The sequence below is a fragment of the Scardinius erythrophthalmus genome (assembly GCF_964197995.2).
Source record: "Scardinius erythrophthalmus genome assembly, chromosome: 7".
Taxonomy (NCBI): Eukaryota; Metazoa; Chordata; class Actinopteri; order Cypriniformes; family Leuciscidae; genus Scardinius; species Scardinius erythrophthalmus.
In genome coordinates, this window is record NC_138227.1 from 42,330,941 (window position 1) to 42,358,419 (window position 27,479).

Here is a 27,479-nt window from a genome sequence, read left to right on the forward strand (position 1 = left end):
ATTCGCTTGACGTGTTTCATCATCGCTATGAAAACAACTGGCCAATCAGAGTAGTGTGTGAATGACATGAGCGTGATCTGATTGGCCGACGCCGTCCGTGATCTCAGGAGTAATGAATGGCAGATGACTGCGCGCACGCGCTGCCGCACAGAGACGGGTTGCCGGAGATTTGAACGAGCTCGAGCTGGAGCTCGTGACAGTCAGTAGAGGAGTCTCACCCGCGCGCATTAAGGTAAGCGGGAGCTACAGTAGTGCGAAAGCAGCAATGCTCGTAACGTACGTGTATTGTTTTTTTTTTTTTTGTTTTTTGTCTGTGTGTGTGTGTGTGTGTGTAAAGTGTACGAATATTATCTTAATTCTGAATGAGTTCTTCAAATTCTTGTTTTGAGTAGTTTATACACGTGACGCATGTGTTCTCGTGTTTCCCGGTGGCGGCTCGCGCATCAAACCAGCTGATGCAACAACTGTGTGTTTGTCCAGAGATGAATGAATGCGTGCACTAATGCTTCACTGCCCCTGTTGTGTGAACGCGCGCGAGTGCTGCTGCATACTAAACGCGCTCTTGGCACTCAGGCTCGTGATGTGTCGAGATTCACTGCTCTTGCTGATGTTTACTAGCTCTTGTAGTGGCGTCACCACTAATGCGTGTGTTTCCTGTCGCTCAGGCTTCACCATGACAACCGCGGCTCACGCGCAGGAGCTCTTCCGGCGCGCGCAGGCTGTGTGCTTCGACGTGGACAGCACCGTGATCCGCGAGGAGGGCATCGACGAGCTCGCGAAGTTCTGCGGCGTCGGGGACGCGGTCACGGAGATGTCAGCACACACACACACACACACACACTCACACACACACACACTGTCCAAATACCCACACTTGCGGTCTTTTCACTTGACCACTTGTCTCTCTGTTTGGCCCAAGTGTTCAAGTAGGCGTAAAGACTGCAAGTGTGTGTAGAACTGTTTGATTACTCGATGGGACACACTTATAGTCTTGCAAAGTGTTTACAGAACTTTTATTTATTATATTTTCAATACTTTGCATTTTAAAATAAACTCCTACATTTCTGTTCAGTAGTCGCTATGAAACAGAAGACACACATTTAAAATTGTGGTGCTAATTAAGTGAATAAAAAAAAAAAAGCAGTTGCAAATGTTGTACAGAATAGGCCTGTACACAGACCATACTCTTTGCACCTATAAAATGTGCAACACTTTATGTTTTTACTACCAAATTATATGTATCTAATTAATTTAAATGACAGTGGAATGTTTTCCTTGACATTTCGGGGCACATGAGTTCCCAAACATAATGCATGATGGGATACGCTTAGCCTAGAGATAGTGTGGGTTTAGTGTGCATTAAGGGCACTGCACTTTGGCATCTTTAAGACATGGGACAGTCTTGAGAGCGCATGCACGCGACAGGGAATAAGACCGCAACAAGTGTGTGTATTTGGACAAGGCAACAGTACACACACACACACACACACACATGCACCCTAGCCAGTGCGCAAACACGCACAGCATTGAGTTTGAGAGCGCACCCCTGTGGTTGTGTGTGTCCGCAGGACCCGGAGTGCCATGGGCGGCTCTGTCTCCTTCCACACAGCTCTGAGTGAGCGCCTGTCCATCATCAAGTGCTCGAGGGAGCAGGTCAACAAACTGCTGACGGACCACCCGCCGCAGCTCACGCCAGGTATTAAGTAAGTTGGTAATCATCCCTCGCTCTTGGAAAGGTTTTCAGGTGTTAACTTTATTCACTTGATTGTTTTACAAGGACTTGTCAAAGTAGCAAAACAATACTCACACAAAAAAGGTGACTATTATTGATACTTTTTTTTTAAATTAAAATATAGTATATGTCACAAGTAACTAAGGTTTCCAACAAAACTAATAAGATATACTCTAACTATACACTTTATATACACTATAAAAACTATATAATACACACTGCTCACACTACACTATATACACGCTATACACACTATTAATGAAGTTGTACACTTTATTTGCTATATACACTACAAACACGCTATACACAATATTTATACAAACTACACTATACACAGTATATACACTGCACACACACTTTTATACATTTACACTATACACAACAGACTTTACAACCTATACACTAGATGCACCATACACAGTGTATACACTATACACTACACACACTTTTTATACATTTACATTACACTTTACACCCTACACAGCAAAATCCCCAGAGTTAAATTAACTCTGCTCAGAGAACATTTGGTCCCTCTCTACAGAGAGTTAAAATAACTCTGAATCAGAGTTAAAGTTAATGAGATACTTAAGTGATTAATTAAGTGATGGTTGGGCATTAATGATGAACACCTGCTGTCAACAAGCAGAATCACTGAAGGAAAGAGAAACACAAGAACTAACTGACTTCAGACACAGCCTTAGATGAAATCAACTAAAGATAAAAGAAGACATTAAATCTGTGAAGATCTCAGCAGAGGAGGATTAAACAACTCCACAAACAGCATTACCAGCTTCACTTATTACTAACCAGACTGACTTTATTTCTGTCAGACGTCTACAGCAGTTCTTATCGAGAATTAACAGAGGTTTAGATGTTGACGATTTATTGAAAATGTTTGGTCACCATTATGGTGATGAGTGTTTCCTTCAGTTTGGCAGTTTGACTCTATAGCTTATTTTGTGAGTTTGTGGTTTTTGTCACAGTTTTTACCAAAACGTGTAATATGATGCAAAGAAAGCCAGAAGCAAAGATGTTCAGGTGATCTAGTTTCAACAACAAAAAGTAGAATGATGCACTTATCTCATCACTGTCCAAAAGTGGTCATTTGATGTTAATAGATTATATTCACTAACAATACTCTCTTGCCACAGATTGGACATTTTGATTTTTTTAAATATATAATGGGGATTTTTTTTATTTATTTTTCTAAGACACAGACATCAATAATCAGCATATGAATCTCAACAATGGTGACATGTTTCATGCCGCTATGCATCCTGGGAGCCATGAGTTTTATACTATTGTGGCTCCCAGCATGCATTGCGGCATGAAGCATGTCACCATTGTTGAGATTCATATGCTGATTATTGACGTCTGTGTCTAAAAAAAAAAAAAAAAATTCCCCATTATGTATTTTAAAAATCTAAATTCAGAATGTCCGATCTGTGGCAAGAGAGTATTGTTAGTGAATATAATCTATTAACATCAAATAATCACTTTTAGACAGTCATGAGATAAGTGCATGTTTCTACTAAATGTTGTTAAAAACTAGATCACCTGATCATCTTTGTTTTTGGCTTTCTTTGTAACAAATTACGTGTTTTGGTAAAAACTGTGACAAAAACCACAAACTCACTAAAAGAGTCAAACTGCCAAACTGAAGGAAACACTCATCACCATAATGGTGACCAACCATTTTCAATAAATCGTCAACATCTAAACCTCTGTTAATTCTCAATAAGAACTTCTGTAGACGTCTGACAGAAATAAAGTCAGTCTGGTTAGTAATAAGTGAAGTTGGTAATACTGTTTGTGGAGTTGTTTAATCCTCCTCTGCTGAGAACTTGTTGACAGCAGGTGTTCATCATCACTTAATTAATCACTTAAGTATCTCATTAACTTTAACTCTGATTCAGAGTTATTTTAACTCTGTAGAGAGGGACCAAATGTTCTCTGAGCAGAGTTAATTTAACTCTGGGGATTTTGCTGTGTATATACACTACACTAGATGCACTATACACAGTATATAGAATACACTATATAGACTACACTCTATATACTACATAAAATACACTACTTCATTTTACTTTGAATAGCATATAATGTGTACACTATAAAGAAGCACACGTGAGCATTGTGCGCTGCAGGTCACAGGCTGTGTGTGCAGATGTGCTGATGCGGTGTGTGTGTGTGTCCTCAGGGAGCTGGTGGAGAGTCTTCATCAGCGCAGTGTGAAGGTCTTCCTCATCTCCGGCGGCTTCCGCTGCATCGTTGAACACGTGGCGTCGCAGCTCCACATCCCCCTGCACCACGTCTACGCAAACCGCCTGAAGTTTTACTTCAACGGTAAGAGGCGTCGCTGTGGCACTGGCTCACGGGGCCGCGCACGAACATGCAACCAAATAATCCGTTAGTAATCGGATTGGCGGCTCAATCGGACTGAAAAGCCTTCATGTAAACACCTTAATCTATCCGACTGAGCTCGATCCCAATGACATTTCAATCCGATTGACAGGAGTGGTTTATTCCTTTTCTAATCCGATCGAGAGAACATGTAAACACTTGATCGGATTGCATGTGCAATGACGTATGACATGCTGAACGAGCTGTTCTTCTGATGAATAAAGAGTCAACAACAACAACAACCTTTATTTATAAAGCACATTTAAAGGGATACTCCACTTTTTTTGGAAATAGGCTCATTTTACAACTCCCCCAGAGTTAAACAGTTGAGTTTTACCGTTTTCGAATCCATTCAGCCGATCTCTGGGTCTGGCGGTACCACCTTTAGCATAGCTTAGCATAGATCATTGAATCGGACAGGACCATTAGCATTTCTCTCAAAAAATGACCAAAGAGTTTCGATATTTTTCCTATTTAAAACTTAACTCTTCTGTAGTTACATCGTGTACTAAGACCGACGGAAAATGTAAAGTTGCGATTTTCTAGGCTGATATGGCTAGGAACTATGCTCTCATTCCTGTGTAATAATCAAGAAACTTTGCTGCCGTACCATGTGTCCAGCAGGCGTAATGATATGACGCAGCGCCTGAAAATAGTCCCCAGCTCGGTAACTTCCAACGTGACCGGGACTAAGTTTGTCTAACCTAGTAGACCTATTTTCAGGCGCTGCGTCATATCATTACCCCTGCTTCACCCATGGTACGGCAGTTTCTTGATTATTACACAGGAATGAGAGTATAGTTCCTAGCCATATTTTCCTAGCCAGTCTTAAATAGGAAAAATATCGAAACTCTTTGGTCATTTTTTGAGAGAAATGCTAATGGTCTTGTCCACTTCAATGATCTATGCTAAGCTATGCTAAAGGTGGTACCGCCTAGGGCTGTTGGAACGAATTCCGAAATTCGGATATAATTCGAATATTAAAAAAAGCAATACTATTCGAATGCTGAAGTTCCTATTCGAATATTGCTTTTTTATGTATATTAAAAAAAAAAATGCAATCTTGCCTTTCTCGCCGCCTTGGCACACACATGTGAAAATTAAACGCTTTTGTTTCGTCTGATAAACAACGTTTTTGAATCGTAACACAATTGTGCACGTTATCCACGCTGTATCATCACAACTGTCAAAAGTCGCGGAGAGGAATGTCTCCACGGTAACGGAGATCAACAATTTGATTCTCAGTCCACACTACAACGTGAAAACGGCGTCTTCAAATATATACACTTTGGAGTGCGTTTTCATTAATAAAAACGCCGTCTCATTGTGGACGGAAGGCCAAAACGGAGAGGAAAATATACGTTATTTTTTTATGACAACTTACAACCTGACAAGCTAGGCGATCTGTCCGAGGAACTGCCGCTAAAACAGGCAAGAATTACTTATGTTCTGCCTCTCTCTCTCTCCTCATCACGGGGCTCAACTGCTACCAGCTGTCCGCCAAAAGGCAATAACAGACAAACTGACGGTTTATCTGTGAAGATATGAGACCGATCGACATCACGCATTGGCGATCCATAAGACTGTGTAATGTCGTAAATATTAATAATAGGATGAATTTGAGCATTTAATATTCGAATATTATTCGAATATTAAATAAAATAAGGAATGGAATTCGAATAGTATTATAGAGGAAGATTGACAGCCCTAGTACCGCCAGACCCGGAGATCGGCTGAATGGGTTCGAAAACGGTAAAACTCAACTGTTTAACTCTGGGGGAGTTGTAAAATGAGCCTATTTCCAAAAAAAGTGGAGTATCTTGATCCAAGAAATTGATCCAAAGTGCTGTACATAGTGCATAGCAGGACTACACTATAAAAAACAACAATTACAAATTTCCAAGCTAAAGAATAAAAGTGTTTTCAGAGTAGATTTAAAAATGTCCAGTGACGGAGCAGACCTCACATGTCCAAAGCTTGGGCCGGGCCACAGAAAAGGCCCGATCACCCTTTAATTTGTAGCGACTTCATGACACATTTAAAAGCAAGTGATTTGAAGATATAAGTGCCCTAGCAGGACAGTATGGCACAATAAGATCACTAATATACTTTGGTGCACAGCCAGACAACGCCTTATAAACAAACATAAGGATCTTAAAATCAACTCGAAACTTAATGGGAAGCCAGTGAAGGGATGCCAGAACAGGAGAAACATGATCCCTCTTTCTAGACCCAGTCAACAGTCTTGCAGCTGCATTTTGAACAATTTGTAATCGAGATAGTGAAGATTGAGGAAGATCACAATAAAGAGAGTTGCAATAGTCTAATCGTGATGTTACAAATGCATGAATTGCAACTTCTAAATCTTTGCTTGAAAGAAGGTTCTTCAACTTTGCAATAGATCTTAAATGGAAAAAGCTTCCTCTAATAACCGCACTAATTTGTTTATCAAAGAATAGTGAAGAGTCAAAGATCACTCAAAGATCACACAATTAAAACCTCTGTTTTATCCTCATTTAGCTGCAGAAAATTGATATCATCTACACATTCCAATAACACATCAGATGAAGCAGTGGTGTCAAGCCTTACTGGAAGGTAAAGCTGAGAATCATCTGCATAACAGTGATATGAAATGTTGTACTTCTGAAAAATGAGGGCCAAGGGGAGCATATAAAGGGAAAACAATAAAGGTCCCAAAATAGATCCCTGAGGCACACCAAACAAAACAGGCGCAGACGACGAGGAACAATTCCCTAAATTTACAGAAAAAGTCCTCTTTCCGAGGTAGGAAGCAAACCACTTTAATACAGTGCCCTTGACACCTACCATACATTCTAGCCGTTCAAGAAGAATGCTGTGGTCAATGGTATCAAATGCAGCGCTCAGGTCCAACAAAACCAGCACAACACAAGAGCCTGAATCCAGAGCAAGCCAGATATCATTTGTAACCCTCAACAGAGCTGACTCAGTGCTATGCAATGATCTAAAGCCAGACTGGAACATGTCCACAACATTAAAAGAATTCAACTGGAGCTGTGAGAAAACTACTTTCTCTAAAAGCTTAGAGATAAAAGGCAGTTTAGAGATTGGTCGATAGTTACTGCACATTTCTGGATCAAGTTGATGTTTTTTCAACAATTGCATGTTTAAAACTAGCTGGAACAACACCTTTGGCTAAAGTCATATAAACGAGTGTCCTGTCATTCTGTAATTCCCCTTTCACTCAACATCTGTGAAGTGGAGCAGGACACCGTCCCACCAGCCCTTGTTTCAGACTCTCATCCACAGACGACTGGTCATTTTTACAGCGTGATAAATACAAACATATGTTCATAGTCTCCAAATTACGACCAGAAATGGATAAATATTAAGCCTGCTGTTTAAAACAAATAAAGAACCAATGTAGGAGAATAGTTAATTGAACACAACGGGAAACTCTGTATATTTGTGCAGTGGATTAATCAATCGATTAGTCGGATTCATCAATCGATTAGTTGGATTCATCAATCGATTAGTCGGATTAATCAATCGATTAGTTGGATTCATCAATCGATTTGTCGGATTCATCAATCGATTAGTTGGATTCATCAATCGATTAGTCGGATTCATCAATCGATTAGTCGGATTCATCAATCGATTAGTCGGATTCATCAATCGATTAGTTGGATTCATCAATCGATTAGTCGGATTAATCAATCGATTAGTTGGATTCATCAATCGATTAGTCGGATTAATCAATCGATTAGTCGGATTCATCAATCGATTAGTCGGATTCATCAATCGATTAGTCGGATTCATCAATCGGAATGAATCTGGTCCGATTGAAACTAAAGCTGTGCATGTAGACGCAGCCCGTGAGTGATGAGGTGTGTGTGTTGTGCTCCGTCAGGCGAGTACGCAGGGTTCGACGAGTCTCAGCCCACGGCGCAGTCGGGGGGGAAGGGCACGGTGATCCGCATGCTGAAGGAGCAGTACGGCTTCGAGAACGTGGTGATGATCGGAGACGGAGCCACTGATCTCGAGGCCTGTCCTCCTGCGGTGAGTACTTCACCATATACACCCCAGTGAACCTTGACCTGCATGATCTGTGGGCCTGACCAATGGACAAGCTACACTATTTACAGTCGGTCACCTGTACTAGTGAGGGTGATGACTTCTGTGCATTACCACTCACACTTCTACTACTCTCCGTTAGGACGGTTCTGCGGATCTTCAAATTTAAGGCCATATAAAGTCTTATTTTTACTTATGAGAGGTCTTACATTTTAGATGACACTTTGACTTAGACGTATCTAAATGCTTTACCAAATTAAATTGATCTAATTAGCGTACATATTATTTTTTATTATTCTATCTTTGTGGATTTGCTTGTTCACATGACAATAGCTAATGTCAGTTCAGTTGTAAGTAGGGCTGGGAATCGATTCCGAGGCCGAATCTAATAGAAACTAATAGTGAATTAATGATTCAATGAACAATCACTTGCTTCTTTCCTGAATGAATCAGCCGTTTGAATGAATGACTCCCTCATTTCATTTCACTTAAATTAGTTCACCTCAAAATGAAAATTTCCTGATTATTTACTTTTTAACTTAAAAAATTAAGTTTTTTGAGGAAAACATTTCAGGATTTTTCTCCACACAATGGAGTTCAATGGCAACCAGAATGTTGAAGTTCAAGTCAATGCCGTTTCAAAGGGCTCTGCACGATCCCAGCTGAGGAATGGGGTCTTATCTAGTGAAACGACCCGTCATTTTCTAAAAAAAAATACAAATGTATATACTTTTTAACCACAATTGTTCATCTTGTGCTGGTCCGCGATGCACCATGTATTGCGTCATCATGTTGGAAAGGTCACGCGTCACGTCATCTATCCAAGTTATTTGTCTGTGTACTCCGGTTCAGAAATGTAGGGAAGGGCGAAAAATTCCATCTCATTTTCTCTTCCAGCTTCAAAATTGTCCGACATCTTAGTTTTACTTGATTATTATTATTTTCTTCTTTTTTTTCGTGACCTTTCCAACGTGATGACACAAGACAAACACAAGACAAACAATTGTGGTTAAAAAGTATATACATTTTTATTTATTTTTTAGAAAATGACGGGTCGTTTCACTAGATAAGACCCCATTCCTCAGCTGGGATCGTGCAGAGCCCTTTGAAGCGGCATTGACTTGAACTTCAACATTCTGGTTGCCATTGAACTCCATTGTGTGGAGAAAAATCCTGAAATGTTTTCCTCAAAAAAACTTGATTTCTTTTCCACTGAAGAAAGAAAGACATGGATATCTTGGATGGCACTGGGGTGAGTAAACTATCAGGAAATGTTCATTTTGAGGTGAACTAATCCTTTAAGACAGCCACCTACTGGCTGTTTTAGTTTCATATTTAAAGAACCCTTTAATTAAAACATTTAAAATTAGAAATCATTTCATACTTAAGATATTGAATTAAAAAACAAAAACAGTCTCCTAGTATTAATAATGCAATTGTAAATAGTGTAAATATATTAATGCCGCTTCTGTGTCTCCTCTGCACTGCAAAGATGGATTTTGTTGATAATGATTTCATTTGACTGGTAACAGCCCTAAACTGGTATTATTCTAATAGAATTTAATTGGAATGTTAGAATTTGACATAAAATGTGATGCATACATCTAATAAGTTTAGAAAAAATGCCCTCATACAGGTAAAAATGCCCCTGGAAATCAATTTAAGGTGGCAAATATCGCCCCTTCATAAAAAGTTAATTTCCGTCACTGCTGTGAACTGAACAGCACATAGATTATGAATAATATGAATGTCTTTGTGAGTCAAATGGCCTAAACCAGCCATGGTACCAGTACAAAAACACAATATATATATATATATATATATATATATATATATATATATATATATATATATATATATATATATATATATATATATATATATATATATATATATATATATATATATATATATATATATATATATATATATATATATATATATACACTGCTCAAAAAAATAAAGGCAACACTTAAACAACACAATGCAACTCCAAGTCAATCACACTTCTGTGAAATCAAACTGTCCACTTAGGAAGCAACACTGATTGACAATCAATTTCAAATGCTGTTGTGCAAATGGAATAGACAACAGGTTGAAATTATAGGCAATTAGCAAGACACCCCCAATAAAGGAGTGGTTCTGCAGGTGGTGACCACAGACCACTTCTCAGTTCCTATGCTTCCTGGCTGATGTTTTGGTCACTTTTGAATGCTGGCGGTGCTTTCACTCTAGTGGTAGCATGAGACGGAGTCTACAACCCACACAAGTGGCTCAGGTAGTGCAGCTCATCCAGGATGGCACATCAATGCGAGCTGTGGCAAGAAGGTTTGCTGTGTCTGTCAGCGTAGTGTCCAGAGCATGGAGGCGCTACCAGGAGACAGGCCAGTACATCAGGAGACGTGGAGGAGGCCGTAGGAGGGCAACAACCCAGCAGCAGGACCGCTACCTCCGCCTTTGTGCAAGGAGGAGCAGAAAGAGCACTGCCAGAGCCCTGCAAAATGACCTCCAGCAGGCCACAAATGTGCATGTGTCTGCTGTGGACGTCGGGCCCTCATACCACCCTCATGGAGTCTGTTTCTGACCGTTTGAGCAGACACATGCACATTTGTGGCCTGCTGGAGGTCATTTTGCAGGGCTCTGGCAGTGCTCCTCCTGCTCCTCCTTGCACAAAGGCGGAGGTAGCGGTCCTGCTGCTGGGTTGTTGCCCTCCTACGGCCTCCTCCACGTCTCCTGATGTACTGGCCTGTCTCCTGGTAGCGCCTCCATGCTCTGGACACTACGCTGACAGACACAGCAAACCTTCTTGCCACAGCTCGCATTGATGTGCCATCCTGGATGAGCTGCACTACCTGAGCCACTTGTGTGGGTTGTAGACTCCGTCTCATGCTACCACTAGAGTGAAAGCACCGCCAGCATTCAAAAGTGACCAAAACATCAGCCAGGAAGCATAGGAACTGAGAAGTGGTCTGTGGTCACCACCTGCAGAACCACTCCTTTATTGGGGGTGTCTTGCTAATTGCCTATAATTTCCACCTGTTGTCTATTCCATTTGCACAACAGCATTTGAAATTGATTGTCAATCAGTGTTGCTTCCTAAGTGGACAGTTTGATTTCACAGAAGTGTGATTGACTTGGAGTTGCATTGTGTTGTTTAAGTGTTGCCTTTATTTTTTTGAGCAGTGTATATATATATATATAGAATTTTTTTTTTTTTTTTTTCAGGTCCTAAAAAGCCTTAAATTTGACTTTGAAAAGTGTGTGTCTTGGAGTCGTAGGTGAAGTTGCACTGCGGTCATGTCGTTTCAGAGCGCTTTCATCGGGTTCGGGGGGAACGTGGTGCGGCAGCAGGTGAAGGAGAAGTCCTCGTGGTACGTCACGAGTTTCGGAGAGCTGCTTAAAGAGCTGGAGAAGATCTAGAGTTGATGGAGCACACAGATCAGACCATCTTTGTGCCTTTCCTAGTTTTTAACTAATGTTTAATGTCGATGTGTTTTAGAGTTTTTTACTGAAATGGTTGTTTATATAGAGCACAGTGCAAGAGATCAGTTTGCACGATGTTTGTACTGTACGGTTAGCTATGATGAAACTTGATTATGTTAACACTAACAACTGTCCGTGTCTGTATCCATACTTGAAAGAGAACACTTATAAAAATGGTCACCAGCTAATAAAACAAAAGTAACAGCCGCTGGGCGTCTTTCATCAGTGTGAACATGACACAACATGGAGTAGAATGATCATTTATGATTTATTGAATACAGTATTTAGTTGATTTGAAATATTTTGTGCTGTTAAATCCCAGAAGAGTCAGCGTACAGTAGATTGCGCATGCCGTGGTCGCACAGAAAACAAAATCAATCTAGAAACCGCTCTGTCGGTGAGCTGCTGATCAGAGCAGAACTGGAGACATTTCACAACACAGAAAGGCATATAAAAAGCACGTCTATGTAGAAACCGAACACAAATAAAATACAGCAACTAAATAAAATGGGTTCTAAAAAATTTTCAATTTTGCACACAGCCTGTCCCCAATGAGGCTTTCCCAGTCCCAGTTCAATCCTGTTTGGACTGTTTTAGCGGAGCATTTGATATGTCGATTCTTGACCAGGGGTTTTATCAGAATATGTAGGATAGATTCTGCTGTACTTGTCATAATGCACTATTAAAACCTGAAATCCTCTTCATGTGGGGGTTTATATTAACAGCAAATAAATATGCAATAAATACATTGATAGATTGCAGCGCTTGAACGAGTTTAAAGTGTTCTCTGACTATATTTAATTCATCCAAGTCTGTGTTGAACTAATGCATTCAAACACGCTTTTTGTTTTGAGATATTGCAGAGATAAAGGTTTATCGGGCACCACACTGGAAAGGGTTAACGCGCTAACCTGCTAATGTTTATGGTGATTCAATGCACTTTACAGCACTTCTTTCATATAGTATAGCAACAAACTTTATTTAACAGATCTATGGTTGTGTTTTTCCAAGCCATGTAACAACCAGATTTTAGATATGGCTTATGAAGTATTCTCAAAACTCAGTTCAGTAACAGCCATCATTTCCACTGATTCAATTTGGTTTGCTGGTGCAACTTATGGACAGTTTTTCAGATCAGATCGAGTGCGTTGTGTGTGAAGTTGGTTGGCATCATGACGACAGAGAATGTATCCGACGTCTCGGTCTGGCCTTCAGCTCACGGGGACGTAACGGCGAGGGTCTGATGGATTCGTTACTGCAGCGGAGACCCTTTCAGTGGGATCATTATCCTGGACTCCATGTGCTGAATGAGGGGCACTGAAAACAGATTCAGAGGAGGGTTTTAACACACAACAGAAGATGCGACTGATGATGTGTAGTACACAATATAGTACAACATTACAATGGACCAGTCGGCTGTAAGCTTGACGCTAGACTTCAGCAACAATAAAATGAAAACAACATTAGTTGAAAATAAGATATTGACACTTAATTTTACTTTCATGGTGTCTTAGAATAGCAAAGGTTGCCTCCAGAACACAAAAGGTGATATACAAACGTAAAAGCTGCTCTTTTCTATTCAATTAAAATACATGCCAAGTCCAAATTAAAGTGCCCCTATTATGCTGTTTCAGATATGTCCTTTCATGCAGTGTGTAATAGAGCTGTTTGTGAATGTCAAAAGATTTTATTTTCTCCTAAAAGAAAATCAATTCTGAACTGCCGAAACGAGTCATCAGAAATTGCAGTCTCACTTCCTGTTACAAACTAGCATAATGCTGCGCTCAAACACTGTAGTTGTAGAGAAGACCCTGTTTTCTGTGCTGCGAATCAACTTTGATGCACTTATAGACCAAATCCCAACAGACTGAGCCATCTGACCAATCAGAGCAGAGCAGAAAAATCACAACAGACTGGGTCATCTGACCAATCAGAGCAGATCAGACCAATCACAACAGACTGGGCCATCTGACCAATCAGAGCAGAGCAGAAAAATCACAACAGACTGGGTCATCTGACCAATCAGAGCAGAGCAGAAAAATCACAACAGACTGGGTCATCTGACCAATCAGAGCAGAGCAGACCAATCACAACAGACTGGGTCATCTGACCAATCAGAGCAGAGTAGACCAATCACAACAGACTGGGTCATCTGACCAATCAGAGCAGAGCAGACCAATCACAACAGACTGGGTCATCTGACCAATCAGAGCAGATCAGACCAATCACAACAGACTGGGTCATCTGACCAATCAGAGCAGAGCAGACCAATCACAACAGACTGGGTCATCTGACCAATCAGAGCAGATCAGACCAATCACAACAGACTGGGTCATCTGACCAATCAGAGCAGAGCAGACCAATCACAACAGACTGGGTCATCTGACCAATCAGAGCAGAGCAGACCAATCACAACAGACTGGGCCATCTGACCAATCAGAGCAGATCAGACCAATCACAACAGACTGGGTCATCTGACCAATCAGAGCAGAGCAGACCAATCACAACAGACTGGGTCATCTGACCAATCAGAGCAGAGCAGACCAATCACAACAGACTGGGTCATCTGACAGAGCAGATCAGACCAATCACAACAGACTGGGTCATCTGACCAATCAGAGCAGAGCAGACCAATCACAACAGACTGGGTCATCTGACCAATCAGAGCAGATCAGACCAATCACAACAGACTGGGTCATCTGACCAATCAGAGCAGAGCAGACCAATCACAACAGACTGGGTCATCTGACCAATCAGAGCAGAGCAGACCAATCACAACAGACTGGGCCATCTGACCAATCAGAGCAGATCAGACCAATCACAACAGACTGGGTCATCTGACCAATCAGAGCAGAGCAGACCAATCACAACAGACTGGGTCATCTGACAGAGCAGATCAGACCAATCACAACAGACTGGGTCATCTGACCAATCAGAGCAGAGCAGACCAATCACAACAGACTGGGGCCATCTGACCAATCAGAGCAGAGCAGACCAATCACAACAGACTGGGCCATCTGACCAATCAGAGCAGAGTAGTCTAGGGATGGGACGATTACCGGTTTCACTATAAACCACGATAAAATGTACTGACGGACGATTAGTAATATCGTTTAATTGTCATTAAAACCGTGTTTGATTATCGCGATTTTAGATCCTGTTCAGCCAGCAACAGTCTGACGCAAGCACAGCGCGCAATGTTGTTGTTTTTATTCAAGAAGGAATTGCGGAAGGCAGTGACCGTGCTCAGGAGATTTTTCAGCCTTTTAAAAGAACCAATTCTGAGGTGTGGTCATATTTTGGCTTTATCAAAAGTCCTGAGGGAAACTTAATCGAGGATGGTCACCCTGTCAGCAGAACATGCACAAGAAAAAGTCGCTGCAATAGAAACACTTCAGATCTGCAGAGTCGTCTTGTGTGACCATCACCCACTGTTGTATAGCGAACGCAAGGCAAGTTAACTTTGACCTCAATACCAAAACTACGTCTGGGAAATAATTGGGCATTAAATGTTGTTTTAATTTGAACTATTTTATATCAATCACTTGAAATAAACGTGAAGCTTCCGCAAAGAAAAGTTCGCAGCAAGTGGCTTAGCCAAACACGAACGAACAAGTTCAAACAAGACTATTAACAGGCATGAAAACAGGTCAGGGGTAAAAAAGGTGAGAAGGATGCGGCATATATATATATATACCCCCCCAAAAGAAAAAACAACAACTAAAAAATAAATGTAATGAGTGATTAGGATTAGGGGCATGCTCCCCCGTAAGAAAATATTGTGCTTTTTAATGTTAAATTCATTAATCTGGTGCAAATTAAACAAAGAAAAATTAAAAACTCTTTTACAGTGTCTGTCTACATTACTACAAACCCATTTTGGTTTTAAACCGTCGAATTTCACCGAAAAGTGAGGAGTTTTCATGCCTGTATTAAGAGTTACATTTAAGGGATAATAATTTATATTCATTATTCATTAATTTTTTTACAACATAATTTATGGGGACATATTGAATTGAGATTAATGTTTTAAATCGTACCTGTTTATAAATCCATTATGTACAGCGTACAAAACAATCGTTCAGACAAGATGATCACAACAATATTATCAAACTCTGTAAACAATAAATCAACTCTGATTTAATTTTCCATACAATTAAAAACGGAGACGCAAGACGGCAAGTTGTATTTGAATGAAGCGAGAGAGCGCGTCCTTTGTGATACATGGTGTAACGTCTGTCAGAGAGTTTGAAGTCTGCCCAGATGAAGAATACAAGACAGTGCAAATCAACTGGTAACGTTAGTTCCACGAGACTTTTATAGATGTTTTCTCTCAGTTAAGCACACTCTTCACATACATGTCGAAGAGCGAATGTTAAAAGGGAAAAGAAAACACTCTAAAACTCGCTACAAATCAAAGTGGAAGTAAACACATTATAATAAAACAATGGTCATCTTCCTCTTTGCGTGATCAATCTCACTCTCCCTGTGTGTGCGCGCTCACATAAAAACAGCACGCATACAATAACGTACGCCATAGAAGAAGTTATCTGTCTTAAAGGCACATCCACATTCATGTCATGAACACTACTTAACACTAGGTGGCCGTTACAATGGATGTACGCGGTGTTACAATGCGTTGCTATTGACGACCGTCATTACAAGGAAGGAAATGCTTTAAAAAGTGCATAGAGCTGCTTGTTTTATTTGTTGTTTGTTGATTTTCAAATATAAAACTTGTTGAAATGTCTTCAGTGTGAGCATCAACTCTTTTTGAACACTTTCATCTCGCTTAACAAAACCGTGATGATACTGATAATCGTGATAATTTTGGTCACTATTATCGTGATATTAAATTTTCATACCGTCCCATCCCTAGAGTAGACCAATCACAACAGACTGCAACATCTGACCAATCAGAGGAGACTCTCGGAAAGGAGGGGTTTAGGGAGACTGAATCTTTGAACGAACCGTTTTTAGCCTCTGAGAAAAGAGCTGACGCTGCAAAGTATATTACAAGAAAATGAAAGTGTTTTTTGACCTTGGATGCATGTAAAAAAAAAAAAAAAAACTAGAAACCTTTAAAACAGCATAACAGGGGCACTTTAAAGGGCGAGTACGCTACTCAGCAGACCACAGAAGAAGGCGTTTACCGGTGTAATAGACGACTTCATCCCAGCCCTCGTGCTGCCAGGCGGCGTTCCTCGTGTCCTCTCGCGACTGCAGGTCCTTGTACGCTGGAACACACACACACACACACCACAGATGACCATCGGATGACTTCCCAACACTGACACTGGCTATGGAGTGAGTCAAGACCACAACAGTCCATCAGCACTCGTGCTTCTGGGAGCCGTATGTGCACATTCATACCCCACAGATGATGGACCATGTAGAGGCTCCCGATCTGAGAGAAGAAGCCGCCGACGGCCTCGCGGTTGTGCTGCCGGTAGCCGATCGCTCGCGCCCTGAGGGACAGCCACATCATCAGACCACTTGTTTCACAACTACACATCTCTTCATAAAGGCCTGTTCACACCAAGAGTCTTTCAAACCAAGAATGAAATGACCAAAAATTGGCAGACGCTTCAATAAAAAGTGACTTGATTTGAAGATTTGATCTTTCGTGTGAATGCATCGACTGGGAATCGAACCCATGTTCTTGATATTGCTGGTGCCACAATAGACCGGTTGAGCTTCCCTCGCACTTTGTAACACGTCTAAGAGTTTGTAACACTCGCGGGTCAAAATGACCTGACGCCCTAATATTATAATTACATTTTTTTTCTTCTCTAGAAAGCTTTTTATTTTTATTTTTTTATAAAAAAAATTTTTGTTATTTTTTGTTATTTTTTATTTTATTTACCTTTATGACTAGATTTGATCAATAAATGAATAGTAATTTAAGCACATTCCTCACATTGACAAATTCAAAATAACAATTTCATGCATAACCCTTTTAATTCAGCTCAAAATATCTTACATTGGGAGTCTTTGAAGACCTCTTGTGGAAAATAATAATATAACATGATATTTCATGACTCTAGATGGCCTTATCGCTCTATATGGAGCAAATGAGCTGTTCTGCTGGGTCCTAAAGTCAGTTTTTCTTCAGTATGCAATCAGATACACATGTACACAATATAAAACATATTTTTTTGGCAAAGTTTTAGCATTTTTAGTTAGAATTTTGAGCATTTCTATGTGTCCTGAAGCATTCCTCGCATCACATTCATTCCTAAAGGGGTCAAATTGATCCGCAAAGGAAGGAATTGTTACTTTTTTAAATTTCAACCACAAAACTCCTCGAATCCATTCAACTGTGTGTGTGTTCGAGGTTCAAGTGCGACAAAAGACCTAGGGCCTTGGACCCCTCTGATGAACACAATTTAGTTTCAGGTCAGAATGACCCGAGGGAAGGATATTAATTGTTGACGAAAGGTGTATTCGCACCAAAAACCGAGATGAGAAAGCAGTCGGTTCACACGGCTGGAATACTGATTGCATGTGATGATTCTTTCTTCTTGATGTGAACAGGTCTTGAGAATCACAAACGCACTGTCAGTCAAGCCGATTACTGGCTCTTGATGAACAGTCCTCTTGTGGACACACTATTCCTGATTATTAGTATTGATCATAATATGTTGTTATTGTTACAGCACAACTACAACTTATTATGATAAAGTGATAAAGAATAAAGACAAAAGCTTGCCAGAAAATGCAACTCTTTCAGCTGATTTACCAAGTGACAAAACTACATTTCCCATAATCCTATGCAGCAGCAGCATGACAAAGCATCATATAATGCACATTACATCGTAATTATGACTTCTGAAATCATAAGCGCTCCCAGGGATTCTTGAAGACAGTCCTACGTTTGACTTTAGCACATCACATGTTCAATAGCATTCAATAATCCAGCAAATGCTGTATATTACGGAAGTGAAAGCACTTTGAAAAAAAGGTGTAAATCAAAAGTTGTGTTCCAAATTTGAATTTGATATCACAAAAAATGTAAAGTACTTTATCCATTTTAACTCAATGTCCAATTTCAAAACGGTTTTCACAGGATTAATTGTGAGTGTTTAATGATACCTCATTAATGATGAGTACTGGAATATGTGATCGGGAAAAAGGCAATAAAAGACGGATAACAGGCGGCACAGGTCTGTTATGTGGAGGAACAGATTGCTTGTATTCTTACCAGTAGTTGCCCCATTCAATCATGGTCCCGGGCTGCAGGGGAACAACAAAGAGAGACAACTGTAAATCTGAGCGGCAAGCTCATCTCACTCCACCACAGCAATCACACACACACACACACGGACCAGGACACGCTGAGATCTTAAACTAGGACTGGTGACGGTGTATAACATCCAGTGTCAACTCACAATGACTTGTAAAATAAAATAAAGCAAGATTACGAACCCCACAAGCTGAAGAGCGTGTCTTAATTAAGACTGATTCAACAATAGCCCCTTTCACACAGCAATCTCGGTGATTACCGTAAAATTACCAGAATGTCTTTACCAGCAAATACACAAATATGCCGTTCAAACAAGCAACGTCGTTCTGGCTCTTTACCGATAAGAGAACATTCACACATCAGCAGCAAAATACCAGTCAATTCTGTGATGTCAGTCATCGGAAATGATCTTTAAACGTTGTCTTCATTCATCCGCGTGAGGAGAAGTGCTTTAGTTTCACTATCTGTTCACTTTGACGTCTGAGTGAAAGGCGTAACGGCGTTTTTTTGCTCTTAAAAACCAGAGCGGCAACGCTGATGAGTGGAAAAGAAGGCCGAGTCTCGAGTGGGACACGTTGAAAAAGCTGGGAGACGAGGCTCGACGTTCAAAGATGATCATTTAGCACATATTTAAATAGAACAACTATTAAAAGCTTAATGTAAACAGAGCAGAGTAACCACATCATCTCCACAAGGCTTTATGATTGGCCCAAAGCAGACTTCTTACGTCACGCGTTCTGACTGTGTATGTGCAGCTACCGGTAATCTTCATTCTGCGTTCACACAGAGCACTTTACTGGTAATGTTACAACTTCCCTTACTGGTAAATCGCTGGAACCAATTTGCTGGTATTTTTGGAAAGGTCCTGTTCACACATGATCTCTTACGGGTAAAGACTGTATGTGTGAAAGGGGCATCTATTGCGGTTTACAGAGATAACGATATTTAGATGTTGAGCTATACTGCTCAACTGTGACCCAGACGATAACTAGAGCAAACACACACGTCACACACTCAAACACACTCCTCCCTGCGCTCTGGGAGGCACACACTCACTCTCAGCTGGTAGGAGCGCAGCTCGTAGATGTTGGGTCCGTCTCTGGGCACGGGCTCGTTCCAGAAGCTGAACTCCAGCAGAAGCTGATTCCTGCGGGACAGGAGCATCTGACCCCTCTCCTTCCGGTACTCCAGGAACTCCTGCGCTCAGCACACGACATACAGCAGATGAGTGACACGGCCTGACTGAGGGCTAATGCAGTGAAAGTAAAAGAGTAAAAACTCTATGCTTTTTCTTTGACTTTTAAACGTTTAAAGGCAGCCGTACTGTGAGCTAGAAGGTTGTTAATCGATTGTATTTGTTTCAGGAGAATCCGTCAGCGCACATTATTGCACCTTGTTTAAAAGTGGCATTCTAGGTGAAAAACTACGTTACCCATGATGCTGTGCAGAGAATCTCATTAGCTCCGCCCACTCCCATGAAGCACAGCCAATGACAATCGAGTCGGTCTCAATCCACTCTACTTCAGTATTTTATTATACTGCATATATTTTGCAATAAACTTAAAATATATTGCTTAATACATTGTTTATATGCAGTATAAACTCTTTCACTAAAGCCGTTATGATTAGTAGCTGGTTGGTTTGGTTCATGGCTTATAACGCTCTAACAAAGACTTTTTTGAAATCCCTATAGGATTTCATTTGAATGTACTTTATCCCTTAAAGGTGCAGTGTGTAATGTTTAGCAGCCCTAGTGGTGAGGTTGTGAATTGCACCCAACAGAAGTTACGGTGGCCGACAGGAAGTGATGTCGTCGTCTGAGACGAGCCAGTTAATCAATGAGGTTTCTTTACAAAGATAAAGTAAGAAATTAGGTTTACTTAATTATTCAGTAAAATGATATGCTATTGCGAATATTATTGTTACTTGTTCATCATTGTGTCAGTGTTTTATTCACTTCTTTGCACAAGAACAACACAGTGACGAAACGCGTTTGTCCGTTCAGGGCTCCTGTAGAAACATGTCACTGTAAGGAGACCCGCGGTGTGTGTAGAGAGAAACGGCTCATTCTAGGGTAATAAACACATAACGGTTCATTCTGTAAGGTCTTTATACGCCACTGAAAACATAGTTATGTATATGATACTGCATTCCTGTCAACAGATCCTCCTGAAAACTTGTTCAGTCGTCTAGCCTGAAAGCCGCTTGCTAGCAACTGTTTTCTTCACGGAAGTTCAGTGAGATAATACATTTTTTAAACTCAAGTCAATATTTCATGTCTAATTGTTTACTTATGTGGCAAGTATCCGTGTAATAAGCGGGATAATGTACATCCAGCCGGTTGTTATCGCAGAATAAACCCCTTCAGGTGTGTGTGTGTGTGTGTGTGTGTGTGTGTGTGTGTTATTTCAGAATAAACCCCTTCAGGTGTGTGTGTGTGTGTGTGTGTGTGTGTTATCTCAGAATAAACCCCTTCAGGTGTGTGTGTGTGTGTGTGTGTGTGTGTGTGTGTGTGTGTGTGTGTGTGTGTTATCTCAGAATAAACCCCTTCAGGTGTGTGTGTGTTATCTCAGAATAAACCCCTTCAAGTGTGTGTGTGTGTGTGTGTGTGTGTGTGTGTGTGTGTTATCTCAGAATAAACCCCTTCAGGTGTGTGTGTGTGTGTGTGTTATCTCAGAATAAACCCCTTCAGGTGTGTGTGTGTGTGTGTGTGTGTGTGTGTTATCTCAGAATAAACCCCTTCAGGTGTGTGTGTGTGTGTGTGTGTGTGTGTGTGTTATCTCAGAATAAACCCCTTCAGGTGTGTGTGTGTTATCTCAGAATAAACCCCTTCAGGTGTGTGTGTGTGTGTGTGTGTGTGTGTGTGTGTTATCTCAGAATAAACCCCTTCAGGTGTGTGTGTGTGTGTGTGTGTGTGTGTGTGTGTGTGTGTTATCTCAGAATAAACCCCTTCAGGTGTGTGGTGTGTGTGTGTGTGTGTGTGTGTGTGTGTGTGTTATCTCAGAATAAACCCCTTCAGGTGTGTGTGTGTGTGTGTGTGTGTTATCTCAGAATAAACCCCTTCAGGTGTGTGTGTGTGTGTGTGTGTGTGTGTGTGTGTTATCTCAGAATAAACCCCTTCAGGTGTGTGTGTGTGTGTGTGTGTGTTATCTCAGAATAAACCCCTTCAGGTGTGTGTGTGTGTGTGTTATCTCAGAATAAACCCCTTCAGGTGTGTGTGTGTGTGTGTGTGTGTGTGTGTGTGTGTGTGTGTGTGTGTTATCTCAGAATAAACCCCTTCAGGTGTGTGTGTGTTATCTCAGAATAAACCCCTTCAAGTGTGTGTGTGTTATCTCAGAATAAACCCCTTCAGGTGTGTGTGTGTTATCTCAGAATAAACCCCTTCAGGTGTGTGTGTGTGTGTGTGTGTGTGTGTGTTATCTCAGAATAAACCCCTTCAGGTGTGTGTGTGTGTGTGTGTGTGTGTGTGTGTGTGTGTGTGTGTGTGTGTGTGTGTGTGTGTGTGTGTGTGTGTGTGTGTGTGTGTGTTATCTCAGAATAAACCCCTTCAGGTGTGTGTGTGTGTGTGTGTGTGTGTGTGTGTGTTATCTCAGAATAAACCCCTTCAGGTGTGTGTGTGTGTGTTATCTCAGAATAAACCCCTTCAGGTGTGTGTGTGTGTGTGTGTGTGTGTGTGTGTGTTATCTCAGAATAAACCCCTTCAGGTGTGTGTGTGTGTGTGTGTGTGTGTGTGTGTGTGTGTGTGTGTGTGTGTGTGTGTGTTATCTCAGAATAAACCCCTTCAGGTGTGTGTGTGTGTGTGTGTGTGTGTGTGTGTGTGTGTGTGTGTGTGTGTGTGTGTGTGTGTTATCTCAGAATAAACCCCTTCAGGTGTGTGTGTGTTATCTCAGAATAAACCCCTTCAAGTGTGTGTGTGTTATCTCAGAATAAACCCCTTCAGGTGTGTGTGTGTGTGTGTGTGTGTGTGTGTGTGTGTGTGTGTTTTATCTCAGAATAAACCCCTTCAGGTGTGTGTGTGTGTGTGTGTTATCTCAGAATAAACCCCTTCAGGTGTGTGTGTGTGTGTGTGTGTGTGTGTGTGTGTGTGTGTGTGTTATCTCAGAATAAACCCCTTCAGGTGTGTGTGTGTGTGTGTGTGTGTGTGTGTGTGTGTTATCTCAGAATAAACCCCTTCAGGTGTGTGTGTGTGTGTGTGTGTGTGTGTGTTATCTCAGAATAAACCCCTTCAGGTGTGTGTGTGTTATCTCAGAATAAACCCCTTCAGGTGTGTGTGTGTGTGTGTGTGTGTGTGTGTGTGTGTGTGTGTTATCTCAGAATAAACCCCTTCAGGTGTGTGTGTGTGTGTGTGTGTGTGTGTGTGTGTGTGTTATCTCAGAATAAACCCCTTCAGGTGTGTGTGTGTGTGTGTGTGTATGTGTGTGTGTTATCTCAGAATAAACCCCTTCAGGTGTGTGTGTGTGTGTGTGTGTGTGTTATCTCAGAATAAACCCCTTCAGGTGTGTGTGTGTGTGTGTGTGTGTGTGTTATCTCAGAATAAACCCCTTCAGGTGTGTGTGTGTGTGTGTGTGTGTGTGTTATCTCAGAATAAACCCCTTCAGGTGTGTGTGTGTGTGTGTTATCTCAGAATAAACCCCTTCAGGTGTGTGTGTGTGTGTGTGTGTGTGTGTGTGTGTGTGTGTGTGTGTGTGTGTGTGTGTGTGTGTGTGTGTGTGTGTGTGTTATCTCAGAATAAACCCCTTCAGGTGTGTGTGTGTTATCTCAGAATAAACCCCTTCAAGTGTGTGTGTGTTATCTCAGAATAAACCCCTTCAGGTGTGTGTGTGTTATCTCAGAATAAACCCCTTCAGGTGTGTGTGTGTGTGTGTGTGTGTGTGTGTTATCTCAGAATAAACCCCTTCAGGTGTGTGTGTGTGTGTGTGTGTGTGTGTGTGTGTGTGTGTGTGTGTGTGTGTGTGTGTGTTATCTCAGAATAAACCCCTTCAGGTGTGTGTGTGTGTGTGTGTGTGTGTGTGTGTGTGTGTGTGTGTGTTATCTCAGAATAAACCCCTTCAGGTGTGTGTGTGTGTGTTATCTCAGAATAAACCCCTTCAGGTGTGTGTGTGTGTGTGTGTGTGTGTGTGTTATCTCAGAATAAACCCCTTCAGGTGTGTGTGTGTGTGTGTGTGTGTGTGTGTGTGTGTGTGTGTGTGTGTGTGTGTGTGTGTGTTATCTCAGAATAAACCCCTTCAGGTGTGTGTGTGTGTGTGTGTGTGTGTGTGTGTGTGTGTGTGTGTTATCTCAGAATAAACCCCTTCAGGTGTGTGTGTGTGTGTGTGTGTGTGTGTGTGTGTGTGTGTGTGTGTGTGTGTGTGTTATCTCAGAATAAACCCCTTCAGGTGTGTGTGTGTGTGTGTGTGTGTGTGTGTGTGTTATCTCAGAATAAACCCCTTCAGGTGTGTGTGTGTGTGTGTGTGTGTGTGTGTGTGTTATTTCAGAATAAACCCCTTCAGGTGTGTGTGTGTGTGTGTGTGTGTGTGTGTGTTATCTCAGAATAAACCCCTTCAGGTGTGTGTGTGTGTGTGTGTGTGTGTGTGTGTGTGTGTGTGTGTGTGTGTGTGTTATCTCAGAATAAACCCCTTCAGGTGTGTGTGTGTTATCTCAGAATAAACCCCTTCAAGTGTGTGTGTGTGTGTGTGTGTGTGTGTGTGTGTGTGTGTTATCTCAGAATAAACCCCTTCAGGTGTGTGTGTGTGTGTGTGTTATCTCAGAATAAACCCCTTCAGGTGTGTGTGTGTGTGTGTGTGTGTGTGTGTGTGTGTGTTATCTCAGAATAAACCCCTTCAGGTGTGTGTGTGTGTGTGTGTGTGTGTGTGTTATCTCAGAATAAACCCCTTCAGGTGTGTGTGTGTTATCTCAGAATAAACCCCTTCAGGTGTGTGTGTGTGTGTGTGTGTGTGTGTGTGTGTGTGTTATCTCAGAATAAACCCCTTCAGGTGTGTGTGTGTGTGTGTGTGTGTGTGTGTGTGTGTGTGTGTTATCTCAGAATAAACCCCTTCAGGTGTGTGTGTGTGTGTGTGTGTGTGTGTGTGTGTGTGTTATCTCAGAATAAACCCCTTCAGGTGTGTGTGTGTGTGTGTGTGTTATCTCAGAATAAACCCCTTCAGGTGTGTGTGTGTGTGTGTGTGTGTGTGTGTGTTATCTCAGAATAAACCCCTTCAGGTGTGTGTGTGTGTGTGTGTGTGTGTGTGTGTTATCTCAGAATAAACCCCTTCAGGTGTGTGTGTGTGTGTGTGTTATCTCAGAATAAACCCCTTCAGGTGTGTGTGTGTGTGTGTGTGTGTGTGTGTGTGTGTGTGTGTGTGTGTGTTATCTCAGAATAAACCCCTTCAGGTGTGTGTGTGTTATCTCAGAATAAACCCCTTCAAGTGTGTGTGTGTTATCTCAGAATAAACCCCTTCAGGTGTGTGTGTGTTATCTCAGAATAAACCCCTTCAGGTGTGTGTGTGTGTGTGTGTGTGTGTGTGTGTTATCTCAGAATAAACCCCTTCAGGTGTGTGTGTGTGTGTGTGTGTGTGTGTGTGTGTGTGTGTGTGTGTGTGTGTGTGTGTGTGTGTGTGTGTGTTATCTCAGAATAAACCCCTTCAGGTGTGTGTGTGTGTGTGTGTGTGTGTGTGTTATCTCAGAATAAACCCCTTCAGGTGTGTGTGTGTGTGTTATCTCAGAATAAACCCCTTCAGGTGTGTGTGTGTGTGTGTGTGTGTGTGTGTGTTATCTCAGAATAAACCCCTTCAGGTGTGTGTGTGTGTGTGTGTGTGTGTGTGTGTGTGTGTGTGTGTGTGTGTGTGTGTGTGTGTTATCTCAGAATAAACCCCTTCAGGTGTGTGTGTGTGTGTGTGTGTGTGTGTGTGTGTGTGTGTGTGTGTGTGTGTGTGTGTGTTATCTCAGAATAAACCCCTTCAGGTGTGTGTGTGTTATCTCAGAATAAACCCCTTCAAGTGTGTGTGTGTTATCTCAGAATAAACCCCTTCAGGTGTGTGTGTGTGTGTGTGTGTGTGTGTGTGTGTTATCTCAGAATAAACCCCTTCAGGTGTGTGTGTGTGTGTGTTATCTCAGAATAAACCCCTTCAGGTGTGTGTGTGTGTGTGTGTGTGTGTGTGTGTTATCTCAGAATAAACCCCTTCAGGTGTGTGTGTGTGTGTGTGTGTGTGTGTGTTATCTCAGAATAAACCCCTTCAGGTGTGTGTGTGTTATCTCAGAATAAACCCCTTCAGGTGTGTGTGTGTGTGTGTGTGTGTGTGTGTGTGTGTGTTATCTCAGAATAAACCCCTTCAGGTGTGTGTGTGTGTGTGTGTGTGTGTGTGTGTTATCTCAGAATAAACCCCTTCAGGTGTGTGTGTGTGTGTGTGTGTGTGTGTGTGTTATCTCAGAATAAACCCCTTCAGGTGTGTGTGTGTGTGTGTGTGTGTGTGTGTGTGTGTTATCTCAGAATAAACCCCTTCAGGTGTGTGTGTGTGTGTGTGTGTGTGTGTGTGTGTGTTATCTCAGAATAAACCCCTTCAGGTGTGTGTGTGTGTGTGTGTGTGTGTGTTATCTCAGAATAAACCCCTTCAGGTGTGTGTGTGTGTGTGTTATCTCAGAATAAACCCCTTCAGGTGTGTGTGTGTGTGTGTGTGTGTGTGTGTGTTATCTCAGAATAAACCCCTTCAGGTGTGTGTGTGTTATCTCAGAATAAACCCCTTCAAGTGTGTGTGTGTTATCTCAGAATAAACCCCTTCAGGTGTGTGTGTGTTATCTCAGAATAAACCCCTTCAGGTGTGTGTGTGTGTGTGTGTGTGTGTGTGTGTGTTATCTCAGAATAAACCCCTTCAGGTGTGTGTGTGTGTGTGTGTGTGTGTGTGTGTGTGTGTGTGTGTGTGTTATCTCAGAATAAACCCCTTCAGGTGTGTGTGTGTGTGTGTGTGTGTGTGTGTGTGTGTGTGTGTGTGTGTGTTATCTCAGAATAAACCCCTTCAGGTGTGTGTGTGTGTGTTATCTCAGAATAAACCCCTTCAGGTGTGTGTGTGTGTGTGTGTGTGTGTGTGTGTGTTATCTCAGAATAAACCCCTTCAGGTGTGTGTGTGTGTGTGTGTGTGTGTGTGTGTGTGTGTGTGTGTGTGTGTGTGTGTGTGTTATCTCAGAATAAACCCCTTCAGGTGTGTGTGTGTGTGTGTGTGTGTGTGTGTGTGTGTGTGTGTGTTATCTCAGAATAAACCCCTTCAGGTGTGTGTGTGTGTGTGTGTGTGTGTGTGTGTGTGTGTGTGTGTGTGTGTGTGTGTGTGTGTGTGTGTTATCTCAGAATAAACCCCTTCAGGTGTGTGTGTGTGTGTGTGTGTGTGTGTGTGTGTGTGTGTTATCTCAGAATAAACCCCTTCAGGTGTGTGTGTGTGTGTGTGTGTGTGTGTGTGTGTGTGTTATCTCAGAATAAACCCCTTCAGGTGTGTGTGTGTGTGTGTGTGTGTGTGTGTGTTATCTCAGAATAAACCCCTTCAGGTGTGTGTGTGTTATCTCAGAATAAACCCCTTCAGGTGTGTGTGTGTGTGTGTG

General features: G+C 41.7%; 2 protein-coding genes across 2 annotated transcripts in view; one reads left to right on the plus strand and one right to left on the minus strand.

Annotated features, from left to right (window-relative positions):
- On the plus strand, positions 1–12,036 carry psph (phosphoserine phosphatase). The gene is made up of 6 exons (XM_081371353.1): positions 1–232; positions 666–813; positions 1,569–1,703; positions 3,933–4,078; positions 8,025–8,173; positions 11,498–12,036. Exons 2-6 carry the CDS (start codon positions 674–676, stop codon positions 11,606–11,608), a joined length of 681 nt encoding a protein of 226 aa, XP_081227479.1. The 5' UTR covers positions 1–232; positions 666–673; the 3' UTR covers positions 11,609–12,036.
- Positions 11,921–27,479, minus strand: part of nipsnap2 (nipsnap homolog 2) — a 20,697-nt gene continuing 5,138 nt past the window's right edge. Inside the window, exons 6-10 of the mRNA XM_081371352.1 lie at positions 19,974–20,114; positions 18,876–18,907; positions 17,045–17,139; positions 16,825–16,908; positions 11,921–12,988 (exon numbers count right to left, since the gene is read on the minus strand). Of these exons, the coding sequence (XP_081227478.1) occupies positions 12,924–12,988; positions 16,825–16,908; positions 17,045–17,139; positions 18,876–18,907; positions 19,974–20,114 (417 nt within the window). The 3' untranslated portion in view covers positions 11,921–12,923. The remainder of the gene's footprint in view (positions 12,989–16,824; positions 16,909–17,044; positions 17,140–18,875; positions 18,908–19,973; positions 20,115–27,479) is intronic.